At 43.7% G+C, this 19,172-nt stretch overlaps 1 protein-coding gene across 3 annotated transcripts in view; it reads right to left on the bottom strand.

The window, feature by feature from the left end:
- Positions 1 to 19,172, bottom strand: part of LOC138749415 (rap1 GTPase-activating protein 2-like) — a 291,433-nt gene that overhangs the window by 204,740 nt on the left and 67,521 nt on the right. For all 3 annotated transcript variants that reach the window (XM_069910700.1, XM_069910702.1, XM_069910701.1), the window contains one exon: positions 18,144 to 18,179. In XM_069910700.1, the coding sequence (XP_069766801.1) occupies positions 18,144 to 18,179 (36 nt within the window). The remainder of the gene's footprint in view (positions 1 to 18,143; positions 18,180 to 19,172) is intronic.

Below are 19,172 nucleotides of genomic sequence, written 5' to 3'. Positions count from 1 at the left end.
CTGCCCATTAAAGTCTCCAGTAAGATTCTGAACAGGGTACCAGGATGTAAAGAAATACAGTTTTCATGCACTGACACTACAGTACAACATCAGATGGGTCTGACTACAGACCTAAAGTGTCTTCAAAGCAATTTTGAAGGCATGGATGCACAGGAAATATTTCTACTTCTGGGTCAGAGCACAACTGGTGACTATTAACAAGAGATTATCACCTACTCCAACAGGGGAACTCAGATACAGGAAACCATTGTGTCAATAGTTCAGGAGACCATTGTGTCAATAGTCCAGGAGACCATTGTGTCAATAGTCCAGGAGACCATTGTGTCAATAGTCCAGGAGACCATTGTGTCAATAGTCCAGGAGACCATTGTGTCAATAGTCCAGGAGACCATTGTGTCAATAGTCCAGGAGACCATTGTGTCAATAGTCCAGGAGACCATTGTGTCAATACTGGTCTCCAACAGTAAAGTCCCACACCTTTTCTTATCTCCTTGCAACTTATTTCCTCCCACAAGGCCATCAACTCCTCTTTGATTCTTTTGTCAAGTAGGCCCCTGCCCCGACGTCCCACGCCGGCCGCTCCTGCCCTGAAGTCCCATGCCGGCCGTCCCTGTCCTGACGTCCCGTGCCGGCCAGCCCTGCCCCAATGTCCCGAAGGGACAGGAGCCGGAGTGTGCTCTGAGGCGCCTCTCCTGCAGCTGTCCCTTTCAGGTGGACAGCGCTTTCAGGACTGCCTGCTGAACGACCATTCCACAAGTCTGCATCCGCTTCTGCAGGTGCATTCTTGGCGGAGAATGCACCCGAAAGCGCCTAGGGCATCTTTCAGATGTGGGAAGAAACCAGAGCATGGGGTGGACACCTGGAAAGCACACCAACCCTCCACAGGCAGCACCCGAGGTCAGACTTGATCCCAAGTCACCAACTAATGTGCCATTGTGCCACCACTCCTTACTCAAAGAGTGGCGTCAATGTGCGACTTGCTACTACAGCGGGTAGTCAAGCTGAATGGGGTGATGTATTCAAGTGGAAGCTGGATAGGAGGAGGAGGGAGCAGGTAACACAGGGTTGCATTGATAGATTTAGATGAGGAACAGGGCAGAGCCAGCATGGAACATATGGCCTGAACAGCCTATTTCCATGAAGTGAATCTTTCCATGGCTATTTTACCTTTATTCGTTTTAATTTATTTTTAATTTTTTAAATATAGCACAGTAACAGACCCTTCCAGCTTATGAGCTCTCACCACCCAAATACACCAATTAACCTACAAACCCCAAATGTTTTTGGAGGCCAGAGGCACCCGGAGGAAACCCGCAGACAAACAGACAGTGCCACATTTGAACCCGGCTTGCCAGTGCTGTAATAGTGTTACGCTAACTGCGCCACTCAAGTTCAGCCATAAGCAGACAAATGCATTCTCTGCGGATCTTTGGAGAACCCGTGTCTTTCAGATCCTTATTTTCTTCAGATACTTGCTGGGTTTCTTTCATTCATTTCCTGGACAACAAAGCAAGAATTTTTAATTTTAAAAAAAGTTAACTCACCAGAACTTCTTAGGCCTCCTGAGTTTTGAACCCTGGCAGTACATTGCCCTGGCACCTCTGCAAGATCACATTCTCCTTAAAACTCAGCTTCTCCAGAAACCAATTAGCAATTGGACTACGCGGGCCACAGAAGGAAAACTGGTTCAGATTTAAAAGCTGCAGTTTCTTTCCTCATTTCCCTTTCTCTCTGCTCACAAAGATGATTAGCGAGGGTTTCACAAATCAAGGTTTTGCACTGTTAAAAAAATCAACTGCAAAAGCTCTTTCCACTGTGCAACATCTTCTACATTTCAATCCCTCCTCAATCGGTTGGCTGGGTTGCCATAGTAACTAATGAAAAAGATGAATTCTGGAAATGCTTGTGTTGCCGCATTGTTGAATTTATTAATACAAGGGAAAATAGAGGCCACTGGGAGAGATAACAACAAGCTGAGTTGCCTTGTGATCAGCTCACCATCTGATGAACCTCCTTTCATTTTACATCAGGGGCATTTAGATTGGCAGTCACGGGCCAAGGCTCACTTGTCCATTGTGAAGAACCGGACCTTCACACAGAACAGGCCCAATTTAAAAGGACGTTGTTGATAACAATTTCAATTCCCCCTGATCCCGCATTTACAAAGCTGAATGTCAATGAGTGAGTATGTCTCACTGCTCAGGCAACAAGCACACTGGCAGATGGGGCTGCTGTAGCCAGAGGGAGAATAAATTTTAAAAAGTCACTGTGCCTGGTACATGAAAGGGTTAAAATCAAGCAACTCCCAAGCAAAATGGGAAGCAAATGGAAACATTGGGAACAGTCTTACTTTGTACACACCAGGTCCCAAATATAAACGACTCAGTTAAACAGGGCTGATCAAGATTACTGTTCCAAATATAATCCTGAGCAAGGGGCATGAAAAGGACAGAAGAGTGGATAAATCAAGAAATTAGGTTTGCAGTCCATACCAGGTTTTCTTTATGGTTAAGATTTCAACATCTTAATGTGGATGGTTGTCGAGGAGACAAGGATTTAAATTTAAATTTTAAATGTTGTCATGTATGTACCCTGACGAGAAATTAAAACTGGAACATTGAGATCGAAGTGCTTCACATTACAAGAGACATATATAAGGTTAGGATTGTTAGTCAGAGAAACAGAACTGCAGATGCTGGAATGTATGAGCAAGCAATGAGAAGCTGAAGGAACTCAGCGGGTCAGGCAGAGAAATTATTAATCAATGTCTTGTCTCAGGATCCTTTATCGGGTCCCGACCCAAAACATAGGCTGATCATTTCTCTTCATGGATGCCGTCTAACCTGTTGAGTTCCTCCAACACTTCATGGTTTGCTCTTTGTTGCCATTCAATGCCTGTTTCCCATTACAAGATCACAGGACATTGGAACAGAAATAGGCCATTCAGCCCTGAGTCTGCCCCACCATTTAATCATGAGCTGATCCATTTCCCCACTCAGCCCGACTACCCAACCTTCTCCCCATAACCCTTGATGCCTTGGCTAATCAAGAACCTATCAATTTCTGCCTTAAATACGCCATTGACTTGGCCTCCACAACCACCTGTGGCCACAAATGTCATTGATTTATCACCCTCTGGTGGAAGAAATTTCTCCACTACTCTGTTCTAAGTACATGTCCTTCAATCCAAAAGTTGCGCTGGACTCTCCCAAGCAACCTTTCTACATCTACTCTGTCCATGCCTTTCAACATCGGAACTGTTTCATTGAGATTCCCCCCCACCCCCGCCATTCTCCTGAATTCCAATGAGCTGTCAAATGTACCTCAGATGATAACCATTCAATTCCCAGAATCACCCCAATGAATCTCCTTTGACCCTTTTCCAATGTCAGCAATTTTCTTAAAAGAGGAGCCCAAATCTGCTCAAAATACTGCGCCTTATGAAGCCTTATCACTATAGGGTGTTTAAAACTAAAGGGCATACCTTGAAGGTTCAAGTGTACATATACAGTACAGAACCTCATATCCGAAATGCTTGGGTCCAGATGTCATTCAGTTTTTGGGTTTTCAGAACAGAACCGCTGCTGCTGGTCCCCAACTATGGTTCCCGCTCCTACCTGGGTGCCCGAGGTGACTTCTTCGATGCGGACGGCTCCACACCCGATGTTGAGAATGGAGTCGCCGTCGCTGACTCCAGCTACAGATGATGCTGAAGACTTGGATGCAGCTCTGTTTGCCATCTTTCCGGCCAGAGGCAAAGGTTTCAATTTTCTTTACTGTTACTGTAATCAAACTGGCGCCACGTGGGCAAGTCAGCTGCTCAATTTTTTTCCCTCACTTGTGACATCATGTTTGCCGCTTTTAAAAAAAGTTTGGAACTTTGGATATGGATATAAAAACCCTATAAAATAGCATTTATCTGGCCCACAGTGCACACACAATGGACAGTTAAATAGGTGCCTAAGGGATCCACACAGGCTACGGGCAACTTGCAGCCAGGGAACCTCCATGGGCTGTTGGAGATGGGCTCATAGGAACCAGCTATCGGAGCTGGGTGTCGAATGCTGATGGCAAGAAGAGCTCCTGAAAGGTCCTCGGGTGCTGACAGCTTCCTGATCATGCAGGAGGTTGGGATCTGGAGCTAGGGTTCCCGATGGATCGAACAGGAATCTGCGCGGCTGCTGGAGCGGTGGAGGCGAATCCACGGACACGCAGCGATTCTCTATTTGTCTTCTCTTTCTCTCGTACTTTAACACTAATGGCGACTCATTGTCTGCTTTTCGGCAGGCAGAAGGTAATTTTGTGTAATATTACATGTTCTGTACTATTACTTGACAGTAAAGGAGTCGAGATCGCGAATAAACCCTTTGAATGAGCTGCTATTAATTAACCCCACCATACCAGGATCGCAGTGTGAGCTGGGGTTGGGCTGCTTGTATATCTCCCTCTTCCTCCAGCCACATGAGGTTCACTGGGGAACCTATTATGCACCTGTCTAAATAAAACTGCCTTGGGTATTAAAGGGCATAACACCCAATACTGTAGAAAACCTGTTAATCAAGCATCAAAGTAAGTTCTGGTCTAGAAATGTTGTGAAACAAGAAAGTCTGCAGGTGATGCAATTGTAGTTAATACACAAAAATGCCGGAGAAACTCAGCAGGTTCCGCAGCGTTCATAGAAGGCAAAGATATATAACCAACATTTCGGGCCTGAGCCCTTCATTTCGGGCCTGAGCCCTTCACCAAACATTGCTGAGACACTGCGGGACCTGCTGAGTTTCTCCAGCACTCTTGTGTATTAACTATTGATTTTCTTTTCTTTGGCTTGGCTTCGCGGACGAAGATTTATGGAGGGGGTAAATGTCCACGTCAGCTGCAGGCTCGTTTGTGGCTGACAAGTCCGATGCGGGACAGGCAGACACAGTTGCAGCGGTTGCAGGGGAAAATTGGTTGGTTGGGGTTGGGTGTTGGGTTTTTTTTCCTTTGTCTTTTGTCAGTGAGGTGGGCTCTGCGGTCTTCTTCAAAGGAGGTTGCTGTCCGCCGAACGGTGAGGCGCCAAGATGCACGGTTTGAGGCGAGATCAGCCCACTGGCGGTGGTCAATGTGGCAGGCACCAAGAGATTTCTTTAAGCAGTCCTTGTACCTCTTCTTTGGTGCACCTCTGTCACGGTGGCCGGTGGAGAGCTCGCCATATAACACGATCTTGGGAAGGCGATGGTCCTCCATTCTGGAGACGAGACTATTGATACGCAGCTGTTTACTCATCGAAATCTTCAATATACAGTGAAAGTTGCACCTAATAGCTTGAATACGCCTGAGATTGTCTGATTTTGGAAGCTAAGCAGGCTCAGGGGTGGTCAGCACCTGGAGGGGAGACTGACCGCCCAGAAACACCAGGTGCTGTAGGTTTCTGTGAGGGACGCTGGACAAAGTGGCAACTCTTTGCATGCTTTACAGTAGACAGAAGTTAAAGAATTTCAAGTATATTGCATTCGAAATGTAGTATTACGTGACAATACTGGAACCTTTACCGGAAATCCCGATGGTTTGATATTCAGGTCAGAAGGCTATTCCCTACATTCCTTTGAAACTCGCTGGGTTTCCCTGCTCTTTTTTCACATCCTTGTTTTCATGCTATTTCTGAACTTACTTCGACTCTTGCTGTTTTTTTCAAACCTAAATTTTAATCACAATTTAAAAATTGTACAAAGAAAAAAATAGTGCAAAGTGTTTTAACATTCGTAGTGTCATGTTCCTATATATGTTTCATTACTGTACATTGTTGCTTTTCCCCACACTCACCTTTTAAACTCACCTGGGCCTTAAATTCTGCACTTCCATTACACTCACCCTGTGGCTCCATTCCCACACTCTTTATAAACTAATTGGAGCCCAGATCTCAGGCACCTTTTAACCTCCCCCAGGCCCCACTACTTGCTATTTCTTTAACCTAAGCAAAAAGTGAATTAAAACTGGAACAACGGCACTAACTTTAAGTAAACTGTTCCCTACCTCCTCCTCAGGGGCAGTCAAGGATGGGCAACAACTCTGGAGCATATCAGTGATGCTCACATCCTAAAAACACTGTACCAATTAAAAAAAACCAGTAACCACTTGGTTAAGAATTAAGGGGCAGAGGTTTAGAGGTAACATGAGGGGGAACTTCTTTACTCAGAGAGTGGTAGCCTTGTGGAATGAGCTTCCGGGAGAAATAGTGGCGGCGGAGTCAATTTTATTATTTAAGAAAAGGTTGGACAGGTATATGGATGAGAAGAAGATGGAGGGTTATGGGCATTGTGCAGGGAGGTGGGACTAGAGAGGGGTGTTTGGTTCGGTGTGGACTAGAAGGGCCTAATGGCCTGTTTCCGTGCTGTAATTGTTATGTTATGTTAGACTGATGATTGGCCTGAGAAACCACCCAGTGTGAGGGTAATTAAGGACATGCAATAAATGCTGGCCTTTCCAGCCAAGTAATCATTGTCAAATAATGTTTATTGCCAACTGAGGGCACGAGTGTAACCTGACTGAACAGCATTCTCCAGTCCTCGGTGCAAAACACGCAGACACCCAACCAGACGTAACACACATACAGACAAACAAGACACATGCCAGACAAGTACTCAGATATAGAAATAAATAAATAAATGTTATTTCATGAACATGAGAGTCTTGGATGGTGAGTGTGAGCAGTTCCTTTGGTCGTTCGGCATTCTCATTACCCATGGGAAGAAGCTGTTCCTCAACCTGGTGGTGCTGGCTCTGATCCTCCTCTATTTCTTCCCCCGAAAGGAGCAGCTGAAAGATGCTGTTTGCAGGGCAGAAGGGGTCCTCAGTGATTTTGCGTGCCCTCTTCAGACAACGATCTCAGTAGATCACATCGATGGGGGAAGGTAGACTCCAGTGATCCTCTCTGCCACTCTTATCTTCCTGTGGATTGACTTCCAATCCATTTCTTTGCAAAATTGTGTAGTGCAATAAATAAAAATAGGAACATAGGAAGTAGGAACAGGAGTCGGCCAAAAACGGCCCATCGAGCCTGCTCCGCCATTCAATACAATCATGGCTGATCTAATTTATGACCTAACTCCACCTACCTGCCTTCTCCCCATATCCCCTAATTCCTCTATCATGTAAAAATTTATCTAACCCAATTTTAAATATGTTTAATGAGGCAGCCTCAACCATTTCCCTGGATAGAGAATTCCAAACATTCACTACTCTCTGGGAAAATCTATTTTTCCTCATCTCTGTCCTAAATCTACTCCCCCGAATCTTGAGACTGTGTCCTCTCGTTTTAGTTTCCCCGGCCAGCTCAAAAAACCTTCCTCCATCTATCCTATCCATACCCTTCATAATCCTATATGTTCTATAAGATCTCCTCTCATTCTTCAGAACTCGAGCGAATACAATCCTAGACGATTTAATCTTTCATCATAAGTCAACCCCTTCATCCCAGGGATCAACCTAGTAAACCTCCTCTGGACCGTCTCCAAAGCCAGTATATCCTTCCTCAAATATGGAGACCAGAACTGGACACAGTACTCCAGGTGCCGTCTCACCAGTACCTTATACAGTTGGAACATTACCTCCCTACTCCTGAATTCAATTCCTCTAGTGACGAAGGCCAACATTCCATTTGCCTTCTTAATAACCTGCTGCACCTGCAACCTAACTTTTTGCGATTCATGCACAAGCACTCCCAAGTCCCTCTGCATGCTGTAGTTTTTCACCATTTAAATCATATTCAGCTCTTTTATTTTTCTTGCCAAAGTGGATAACCTCACACTTACTAACATTGTACTCCATCTGCCAGACCTTTGCCCACTCATCCAGCTTAACTATGTCCCTCGGCAGATTCTCCACATCCTCATTACAATTTGCTCTTCCACTCAATTTGGTGTCATCCGCAAACTTGGCTACACCACATTTTGTCCCCTTCTCCAAGTCATCAATGCAAACGATGAACAGTTGTGGGCCTAGCACCGACCCCTGCGGCACCCCACTTACCACCCTCTGCCAACTTGAAAAACTCCCACTTATCCCGACTCTCTGCCTCCTGTCAGACAACCAATTTTCAATCCGGGCCAATATACTTCCCCGGACTCCACTTTCCTGTAACTTACTGATAAGTCTCTTGTGCAGCACCTTATCAAACACTTTCTGGAAATCCAAATATATCAACATCAACCTGTTCCCCTCTATCCACCGCACCCATTATATCCTCAAAGAATCCTAACAAGTTTGTCAAACAAGATCTTCCCTTTCTAAAACCATGCTGCGTCAGCCTGATTGAACCCTTACGTTCCAAAAGTTTCACTATTTCATCTTTAATGATGGCTTCAAGCATTTTTCCAACTACAGGTCAAGCTAATTGGCTGATAATTTCCAGTTTTCTGCCTACATCCCTTCTTAAAAAGTGGCGTGACATTTGCTGTCTTCCAGTCTGCCGGGACCTGCCCAGAATCCAAGGAACTTTGGTATAGGACCACCAATGCATCAACTCTAACTTCTGCCATTTCCTTCAAAACCCTTGGATGCATATCATCAGGACCAGGTGATTTGACTGGCTTTAGTCCCATTAGTTTCTCCATCACTACTTCCTTTGTAACTATTTTATCAAGGCCCTCCCCAACATTCGCATCCTTAACTCCGCACTTGGGCATGCCGGATGTGTCTTCTACCGTGAAGACTGACACAAAATATTTGTTCAATGCCTCAGCCATTTCCTCATTTTTTTGCTACCAGTTTTCCTTTCTCATCCTCCAAGGGTTCGATGTTAACTCTGGCCACTCTCTTCCGTTTTATATATTTATAAAATCTTTTGTTTGTTTCAGTGAGGATGATATTGAAGGCTCATTGAGGAAGCTTTTGTTCATTTCTTCATTAAATCCCCTCATGCCCCACTTCTATTCCTAATTCTACTTCTGTGAAGAATTTGCAGAGGTAACTGTAAGCCCGGTTACTGTTGCAATTGAGATTAGGGCGACTTAAACAGTGCATGGGATCATCTGTACCCACTTAAGAGGGCACCCTGTGACTGAATGCTTGAAGGAGCAGAATAGTAAACCAAGTGGCCATAATAATTAAGTCAGGAGAAGTAGAGCCATAGATTTATATTTTAAATTTAGACAGCACAATAAGAAGCCATTTTGGCCCACGAGTCCATGCCATCCAATTACACCCAATTAACCTACAACCCCCCCCCCCCCCCCCCCCCACCCTCCCCAGAATGCTTTGGAGGATGGAAGGAAACCAGAGCCATCAGGAAAATCCATTCAGAATGAACAAACTCCTTACACACAGCTTGGAATTCAAACCCTGGTCCCGATCACTGGTGCTGTAACAGCGTTGTGCTAACTGCTATGCCAAACGTGCCGTCCGATGTTAAGACAAATTATGTCATTACTTTAGTACAAATCCAGCAGCCATGAGTGGGGGAGGATGAGAGGAGGGAGGGGAATGTGAGGGGGGGGGGGAGAGTGGGGTGGACTGAGCAGGGGTGGGGAGAGTGGGGTGGGAGCAGTGGGGATGAGTGGGGTAGGAAGAGCGGAGGAGGGGAGTGACGGGTGGGAGGAGAGAAGGAGGGGAAAGGAAGGTGGTGTGAAAAGAGCAGGGGAGGGGAGAGTTGGGTGGGATTAGCATGGCCATTTGGACAGGCTGAGAGAAAATGCGTGGCCATTTGGATGTCAAATTGTGCAGGCAGATACAATATGACTAAATGTGGTCATCCACAGAGGAATCAAAGAAAAATGGGGGTGGGGCAAGAAAATGACAGATCAGCCAAGATCTTACTGAATGGTAGAGTGTGGGGACTGAAGGCCCACTCCTGCTCCTAGATCTTCTGTCCTTGTGCATAATCAGATTGCCTTGGGGAACAATCAGCTGCAAAATCTGTTACTGGTTATAAGGGCTGCATGGTTAACATTGCAGGTAACACAATGGTATTACAGCACCTATGACCCAAGTTCAAATCCGCTGCAGTCTCTAAGAAGTGTATGCGTTCTCCCCATGACCTCCAGCTACCCCAGTTTCCTCCTATGTTCCAAGGGTGCATGGGGTTAGTAGTTAATTATTTACATGGGTTTTAATGGGCTCGCAGGCCAGAAGGATCCGCTCCCTTACTGTAACTGTGCATTTTAATTCAATATATAACAGAAAGACCTCTCCAGACCTTCCATATAATAATACCTAGTGTCGCCGAAAATGTTCTCCCAGAATCACAGTGCGGCTTTCGGGCAAACAGAGGAACTACTGACATGGTCTTTGCCCTCAGACAGCTCCAGGAAAAGTGCAGAGAACAAAACAAAGGACTCTACATCACCTTTGTTGACCTCACCAAAGCCTTCGACACCGTGAGTAGGAAAGGGCTTTGGCAAATACTAGAGCGCCTCGGATGCCCCCCAAAGTTCCTCAACATGGTTATCCAACTGCACGAAAACCAACAAGGTCGGGTCAGATACAGCAATGAGCTCTCTGAACCCTTCTCCATTAACAATGGCGTGAAGCAAGGCTGCGTTCTCGCACCAACCCTCTTTTCAATCTTCTTCAGCATGATGCTGAACCAAGCCATGAAAGACCTCAACAATGAAGAGGCTGTTTACATCCGGTACCGCACGGATGCCAGTCTCTTCAATCTGAGGCGCCTGCAAGCTCACACCAAGACACAAGAGCAACTTGTCCGTGAACTACTCTTTGCAGACGATGCCGCTTTAGTTGCCCATTCAGAGCCAGCTCTTCAGCACTTGATGTCCTGTTTTGCAGAAACTGCCAAAATGTTTGGCCTGGAAGTCAGCCTGAAGAAAACTGAGGTCCTCCATTAGCCAGTTCCCCACCATGACTACCAGCCTCCCCACATCTCCATCGGGCACACAAAACTCAAAACGGTCAACCAGTTTACCTATCTCGGCTGCACCATTTCATCGGATGCAAGGATCGACATCGAGATAGACAACAGACTCGCCAAGGCAAATAGCGCCTTTGGAAGACTACACAAAAGAGTCTGGAAAAACAACCAACTGAAAAACCTCACAAAGATTAGCGTATACAGAGCCGTTGTCATACCCACACTTCTGTTCGGCTCTGAATCATAGGTCCTTTACCGGCATCACCTACGGCTCCTAGAATGCTTCCACCAGCATTGTCTCCGCTCCATCCTCAACATTCATTGGAGCGCTTTCATCTGCAACATCGAAGTACTCGAGATGGCGGAGGTCGACAGCATCGAATCCACGCTGCTGAAGATCCAACTGCGCTGGGTAGGTCACGTCTCCAGAATGGAGGACCATCGCCTTCCCAAGATCGTGTTATATGGCGAGCTCTCCACTGGCCACCGAGTCAGAGGTGCACCAAAGAAGAGGTACAAGGACTGCCTAAAGAAAGCTCTTGGTGCCTGCCACATTGACCACCGCCAGTGGGCTGATATCGCCTCAAACCGTGCATCTTGGCGCCTCACAGTTCGGCAGGCAGCAACCTCCTTTGAAGAAGACCGCAGAGCCCACCTCACTGTCAAAAGGCAAAGGAGGAAAAACCCAACACCCAACCCCAACCAACCAATTTTCCCTTGCAACCGTGTCTGCCTGTCCCACATCGGACTTGTCAGCCACAAGTGAGCCTGCAGCTGACGTGGACTTTACCCCTCCATAAATCTTCGTCTGTGAAGCCAAGCCAAAGAAAAAAAGATAACAGAAAGACAACAGATTCTCTTGGTGGGTGAAACAAGCTTTTAGTAAACAGTTCAGAACATTTCCAATAAAGCTGAGAGGGTGTGAAATCTGGTATCACACAGGTGGCAAATTGATATTAACATGATACTAATTAGGACCCTTTTGTGATGGCACAATTCACTAGATAAATAATTGCTCTGATGTTCCCTGTCAGGACATCTAAACCATTGTTGGAAGTACAGTTCCCTGTTTTCTTAAATTACATGGTAGCCTTGCAATACTTTGAATTGAAAAAGAAACCTTCATCGTTTCTGCACAAATAAGGGGGAGGTTCAGAGGATACTGAAAACATATTGGGGGGAGGGGGGGAAAATCAAAGGAAATGCATGGAGAAAGACGAAAGCTGAAGATGAAAATGTAGATAAAAAGGTTTGCTGTCCTAAAGCACTTTCCATCCAATTAAAGTGTTCTGATTGCCTCAACACAGGAAACAGTACCCAATATGCACACAGCAAATTCCTCCAAGCAAGAATGTTGTCCAAGACACCTCTTCAAACAATCCAAGAGTTCTTGAGAGGGGGAAATAGAGCCCCAGTTTAATGATACCAGGAAGCTGATCCAACAGGTCTGAACTCCATTCATGTCCCAGTGTGGGACATGAACCCATAACATGCTTGTGAGCACTGCTGTGCGAATTATTCTAATCCAAAGTCCACAGACTGTACAACAGGCTTTAATCAGCTTAAACTTGCACATCAGTCTCAGTATCTTAGCTGGCTCCACGTGTGTCTGACTGTTCCCCAAAGGGGCGAGCTCGAGTCTTTTTACAGCCCAACGATTGATAGCCGGCAGGTGGAGCCAGCCTCCCAGGTTGCCAACCTGCAGGTACATTGGTTACCCCCTGCAGTAGGCTGGTAGGAGTGCGGCCAGTGTTGTGGTTGTATCACCACAAGATATACAGGAATGCAGCTGTTGTAATTTGGACCAAAAAACAGATTGTTCCCTTTTTGATTCAAGAATGAGGATTTATTGTCAGAGTACATACATGACATCACATACAACCCTGAGATTTTCTTTACTGCAGGTCAGGCAGGATTATATTTAAAGGATGGAGCAAAAAAATGCAAAAAGAGGATCTGAGGAGGAATTTTAATTTACTGAGAGGATGGTTAGAACCTAGACCACTCTGACTAAGTGAGTGGTGGGGAGAGATACTTTCACAACAATGGTTAAGTACTTCGAGTCACTACCATCTCTTTAACCTATACCTTTAACTTCCGAATGGAGGGGCATCACTTAAGGCAGAGATGCAGAAAAATTCCTTTAGTCAGAGGGCCATGAGTCGGTGGAACTTTGCTGCCACGGGTGGCTGGGGAAGTGAGGTCATTGGGTGATTTTAAAGAAGAGATTGACAGGTTTTTGATTAGTCAGGGTATCAAGGGCTACAGGGAGAAAGCAGAGGAGTGGAGCTGAGTGAGAGGATGGATCAGCTCAAGATAGAAGTAAATCACAAAACTCCAGACACTGTGGTTGAAGTTTTGAAAAAAGACCCCACAATACTGGAGAAGCTCAGCAGGACAAACAGTGTCCTTTATGTAGCAAATCGAGGTTTCACGCTTTTCTTTTTTAGCTCATGATAGAATGGCGGAGCAGATGTGATGGCCCTACTTCTGTTCCTACTGTATATCTTGTGATTTTGTACACCCATTGGGAAGAAGATTCACGAATGTGAGATCGCGCACCACCAGATTTAAGAGGATAGTTTCTTTCCCATTGTTATCCGTCTCCTGAATGAACCTCAAGACTAAAATAGTGCTGCACCTATTCCATTCGAAATGATCTCTCCCTAACTCTGCACTTTGATGATCTATGAATGTACTATGAATGGCTTGATGAACTTTTTCCACTATACTTCAGTACATGTGGCAATAAACATAAACCTGAACTAGGCCTAACTAAACAGTAGTTCACATGGAACCTTGCTCTTGCAATGATTTCCCGTCTTTTGCACTTTTGCAGTTTATTATAAAAAGTCCATGCAGTACAGGCATGAACACGTTTTTCTTTGAATTAATACTCTGCAAGGAATTTGAGGAGATTCATTATGTCATCGAAGACTCTCGGAAATTTCTACAGGTTGTAATGGAATATTTGGGAGATAAATTGGTAAAATTAGAGGTTACACACACTTTGAAACAGATCTTATTTGAAATATTGAAGAATTCATATTCAGTAAATTTACAGAAACTATGGAGAATGCTGTGCACATTTCACAAGTAGGTGCTAATTGAAATGACGTCATTAAAGCAACAAGCAAGAGACGCTCTGGCTGTTGAAAGCTCTTTTCAAGGGTTTTGACAGAGTGCACAGAAAGTTCACTCCTGTGTTTTTGTTTACCTAAAGACAACAGCTTGACCAAGAAGACTATCTGTCTGATGTTTCTCTTGGAATAAGAGGAACAGAAAGGAACTCTGTGGTAGCCTGAAAGAAAGAGGTTATCATCTGGAGAACCCTGTTGGGACAAGTTTCATCAGCGTGACATTGAGGTGACTAATGGTGGTACCTCAGTTGTGGAAATCCTGGAACAACAAATCTCTCTCTGCAAACCCTATGAGAACCTTCCTGAGCAGTAAACATTTAGCTTTTGAGCACCAAAGCCTGGTGAACTTTATACATGTTAAATTCTGTACACAGTATAAGAATTGCCTGCAACCAGTGAACTTGGAGGAAAGAATTAGAAGGGAGTTACATTGTAGTTAAAGTTTGATTCTGTTTTTTTGTTTAAAGATAATTAAAAACAATATTTGTTTAAGTTACTAATTGTCTTGGTGAATGTCTATTGCTGCTGGGTTTTGGGGTCCTTTGGGCCTTGGAGAACATTCTGGCTGATTGCATCACTGCCTAGTATGAAGCCACCAACTCTCAGGACAATAAAAAAAAAACTCCAGAGGGTTGTTGTTAACTCGGCCTGCAACTACACGGGCATTAGACTTCATTCCATCGAGGACATCTACAAGAGGCAGTGTCTTAAGAAAGCAGCCCCTATCCTCAAGGACCCCCATCACCCAGGCCATGCTCTCTTCACTCTGCTACCATCGGGAAGGAGGTACAGGAGCTTGAAAATGACCATGAACATGCTTCTGATGAACAATGGACCATAGACTCTGCCTTACTTTGTCTTTTTCTTGCACTATTTTTTATTTATTTTGTAAGGTGGTTTATATAAATGTTTGCACTTAAATGTCTGGCGTAAAACAAAAAAGTTACGTGACTTGTTCATGACAATAAATTCTGATTCTGTTGTGGAAAAGCAATTAATTCACAGCATAACTGATGCACAAGGTCTGCTCCTGTCATTCACTTAATTCACAGGGTGTGGGCCATATACTGCTGTTAGTAAATGAATATTAATATTTACCCAAGTTAAACAAATTTTTACGCTTGTCGTCATGGTGAATGGCCGCATTCAGTTTGATACAGTCCCAGTAGTAACTTGTGTTAGGCAATTACATTTAATTGCTTGTTTGTCAGGGGATTACACACCTCAAGTCAGAGAATGCAATTATTCCTTGGTTAATATGGTGAGTTTGAGTTTCAATAAGCATTTATTGGATTGCAAGATATATATTCCTTGAAATTGGTCTTGAGAGAGTTAGAAAAAGGAAGCATAAATGGTTGTACTGCAAAGCTAAAATACTGCTCTCCTCAGAGGAATATTTCGAAGGCCGAACTTTCAATCTGAAGCACAAAGAAGGTCAAGATAGATCAGATTTGTGGAAAGCTAGACCACGAAGCTTTTGTTTCCTGAACACTTTTGGGTGTATTTTATGGATTTTGGGCTGCTGATCACAAATATCACCTTAAAACTTTTCTATCACATACCATTTTCTTTAAGTTATAACCTATTTTTGTGATTTCCTGTCATATTTTAAGTCTTACAAAACCACCAAGTGTAACATCATTGAAAATTCATTTTCTGCATTCGTGCTTAGACATCTTCCCAGCTGATCTTGGTGATCAGTGACGAACATGGTGAACTATTTCACCAAGACATTGCAAACATGGAAAACTGGTATCAGGGCAACTGGAATCCATCAATGTTAGCTGACTATTGTTGGACACTGACATGAGAGGCATCAGATGCTGAGTGCAAATGAAAATTAGTGGCAAAATATTTTTAGGTCATGTGTCCACATCATTTAGCAATTAAACATGCTAAGTTCAATAAATGTTTAATTTAATGTTTCTCCAAATTCCTACGTGATACAGCAAATCTGAAATGATCTTTGCGTTCAGCTTGAAGTTGCCTATCATTCAGGAAGAAAAATGTTGTCCAGTATAACCAGAAGGGTTTGATGTAGAAAGTGATGTTAGGGAGCAAAAGATGATTTGAATGGTTCATTTGTCTTACGTGGATGTCCGTGGCAAGGCCCATAGCTTAATAACCATATTACTGTGGGAATGGAGTTGCAGGAGAGGGGAGATTGCTTTCACTAAAGGTAAAAACCAAATGGGTTTGTACACAGATCCAGTATTTTCATGGTCATCATTCATTGCTGCCAGAGCCCCAGCCAAATGAGCATTTCTGCACAAATGTGGATAAAAGAGGAAGTTTTGAACTTGCTGATTCCCCATGACACTGGACTCCAACCAGGGAGCACCAAGCTTTCTGAAATTCCCCATCATTCACAGGGGAGAATTCGCTCGAACAATTTGTGCTACTAGTTTCAGGCACGAAGTGTTCTGCTTCATTAGTTGAAGAAGAACAGCTGTGAGCAACTATGGCCTTTGGATGATTAGGCTCCTTGGATATTTCCCCAGCCGAATACATGAATGAGACTGCATTGCAGTTCTGACTTCATTTGCTGAATGTGCACGCTGAATCCTTCATCCATTCTTTGCATTTGGCAGGAGAAATCAGCTCTTGCTGCACTTTGGTTTCAGTGGGGACTCCTTCTTCCTCATAAGTTGACAACTCCCTGTAGTGCACTCTCTAAATTTGTTCGCTGAGTATATATACTGGTCTGCTGCGAAACATGGCTTTGCTCAATCCACATAGATTCTCTGTTCCTTATGCAATTGGATTCTATTGCTTGCAAGAGAGATTTGGGATGAAGGTAGGGGATTGACAGAGTGCCATCATGAAACATGCACCGACTGGTGAGGATCAGCATGATTGAAAGAGGGTAGTGATTCTGTCATTATAAGGAAGAACAGCTCCAATCAAGGGAACTGTTAATCCATTAGTCCAACATCAATAACACATGAAAGAATGGGATCTGTTCCAAGCTGTGGCTCACGATAGTAAAAGCTTAATATTAATTAGTCAGTGTGGATTGACTAAAGTACACAAACATTTCTGGTATCTGCTGATTCAAGGCATGGTTTATTATAACCTTCCTTAAATACACAAGATCTCACTTCTACAGCCACCTGTGGCAACAGGTTCCAAAGACTCACAACCACAGACAAGTTCCACAGACCTAAAGAAATTTCTGGGCATCCTGTTTTAAATTGATGCCCTTTTATCCTGAAATTGTGTGCTCTTGTCCTATATCCCCCCTCCCCCACCCCCCCACACCAACCACGGGAAACATCCTTGCCACTCTACCTGATCCAAACCTTTCAGCATTTGAAATACCTCTATAAGCCTCAAATGTTAATTCTTTCATTCCGGGTATCATTCCAGGAAATCTTCTTTGAACCCTCCCCACATCTTTTCTCAAATAAGGTGCCCAAAACTTAACACAGTACTCCAAGTGAGGTCTCACCAGTGCTTTAACATTACATCCCTTCTCTTGTCTGCTTAATTAAAAAGAGTTTTTCAGTAAAGGATAGTGGTGGACTGATGATGATCCAATGTGATGTTTCTAATTATAAACATTGGGAAGAAAAATACTGTGACTCGAGAATCGTGTAGGTTTTTAACATTTGCCACAGAACTCATCAAAAGAATCTAGAACAAGGTAAATGTTCGATGAGGTTCTTCTGAACTTCCATCATCATTTTAGCAGGAGACTTTGGAATTGAGGAGAAAATGGTGAAGACACATTTTTCACCCTTCGTATAATTGTATCCAATCTTTATTCCTGGCCCTCTCCTGCTAATTTTCCTCCAGTCGAGGTGGGACGTCAGGAAAACACCCACTGAAATTCCAGATGAGCATAATGCTTTGGGCTAAACACTAAATTCCAATGCAGTATCAGACAAAGAGATGAGGTAACTAAGGTTTGCATCAGCTCAAAGTATCAGACATGCACAGGGGAGCTATTACGTAGAAAATAAACGCCACATTTCAAAAACATCCACGAAACAAAATCATATCCATGTCACCCAAATAAGCCAAAACGTGCATAATTATTCAGTGTTCTATCAGACTCAACAAAGAATTAAAGACATTGTGAAGCATTCTAATTTGAAAAGATTGAATATGATTAGTGCCTATTTTGCCCTGCATTCCTGACACATCAAATTACTCACCTTTGTCTTAATGCATTCACTGTAGACTTATCAATCCTGAAAAACAAAGAATAAATGAAAAATAATTATTCACAAGCACCCAACAAAATGAAGAACTATTAAAAAAAATCAATTTCCTCTCAATTAGACATGGTATTCTAGTTTAAATCAGCTGGTGTTGAAGCTCAGAGACTATGATAAAGGATGGCAAGCTTGTTGCAGATGCAGGTACCACACACCTAGAGCTCAAACCCCATTCATCTCCAGTGAAACATTGAAGTCTGCAGAGTGTAGTAAAAACACACAGTATATGCTGGAGGAACCCAGCCCCTGTCCCTCTCTCTCTCTCTCTCTCTCCCCCCTATTCTGTTTCCTTTCACAGAGCCAAAATCAATTCTCACCTTTCGTCTTATCATATTCGATTAACACTTTTTGTCTGTTGTTCTGAACTCCTTCCCCTCCAATTCTTCGCCTTTTCTCTTCCCAGTCTTTACACTTGCCTGATTTTCGCTTATATCTTGAGGAAGGGCTCAGACTCGAAATGTAGGTAATATATCTTTACTTCCTATGGACGCTGCAAGACTGGCTGAGTTCCTCCAGCATTTACTGTCCATTCATTTCCATCCCCTTGCCCCCCCAAACAACTTGTACAAGTAAAGCCTGCTATAATGGAAAACCACCTGTGATAATTGACCACACTGTAGTCATAAGTGAAACACCATGTAATCTTTATGTTGTACTCCAGGAATCATGATCCAACAGAGCAACATGGAAAGCAAGGGATAAAATTGATCTGAAAGTTCTGTTAACCTGGGACACAGATGAAGGACAATTCATTGTCTCCACTTCCATCGATTTAACCTTGCAAAGGTCATAAATATGTAGAGGTGAATATTGCAATTGACAATTACAAAAAAAACAAGAACAAATTTCTCTCCACAAATATTTAACCTGACCTTTCTGTGAGACAACTTCCTATAGATTTACTGCCCAGTGACGTTCTTGGTCATGTTCAATTATTTAATTGGACTTTGAGACAACATGCATTAG

Source organism: Narcine bancroftii, chromosome 14, assembly GCF_036971445.1.
Source record: "Narcine bancroftii isolate sNarBan1 chromosome 14, sNarBan1.hap1, whole genome shotgun sequence".
Taxonomy (NCBI): Eukaryota; Metazoa; Chordata; class Chondrichthyes; order Torpediniformes; family Narcinidae; genus Narcine; species Narcine bancroftii.
Note: the sequence above shows the minus strand (reverse complement) of the source record. Positions and strands in the feature narration are given on the sequence as shown.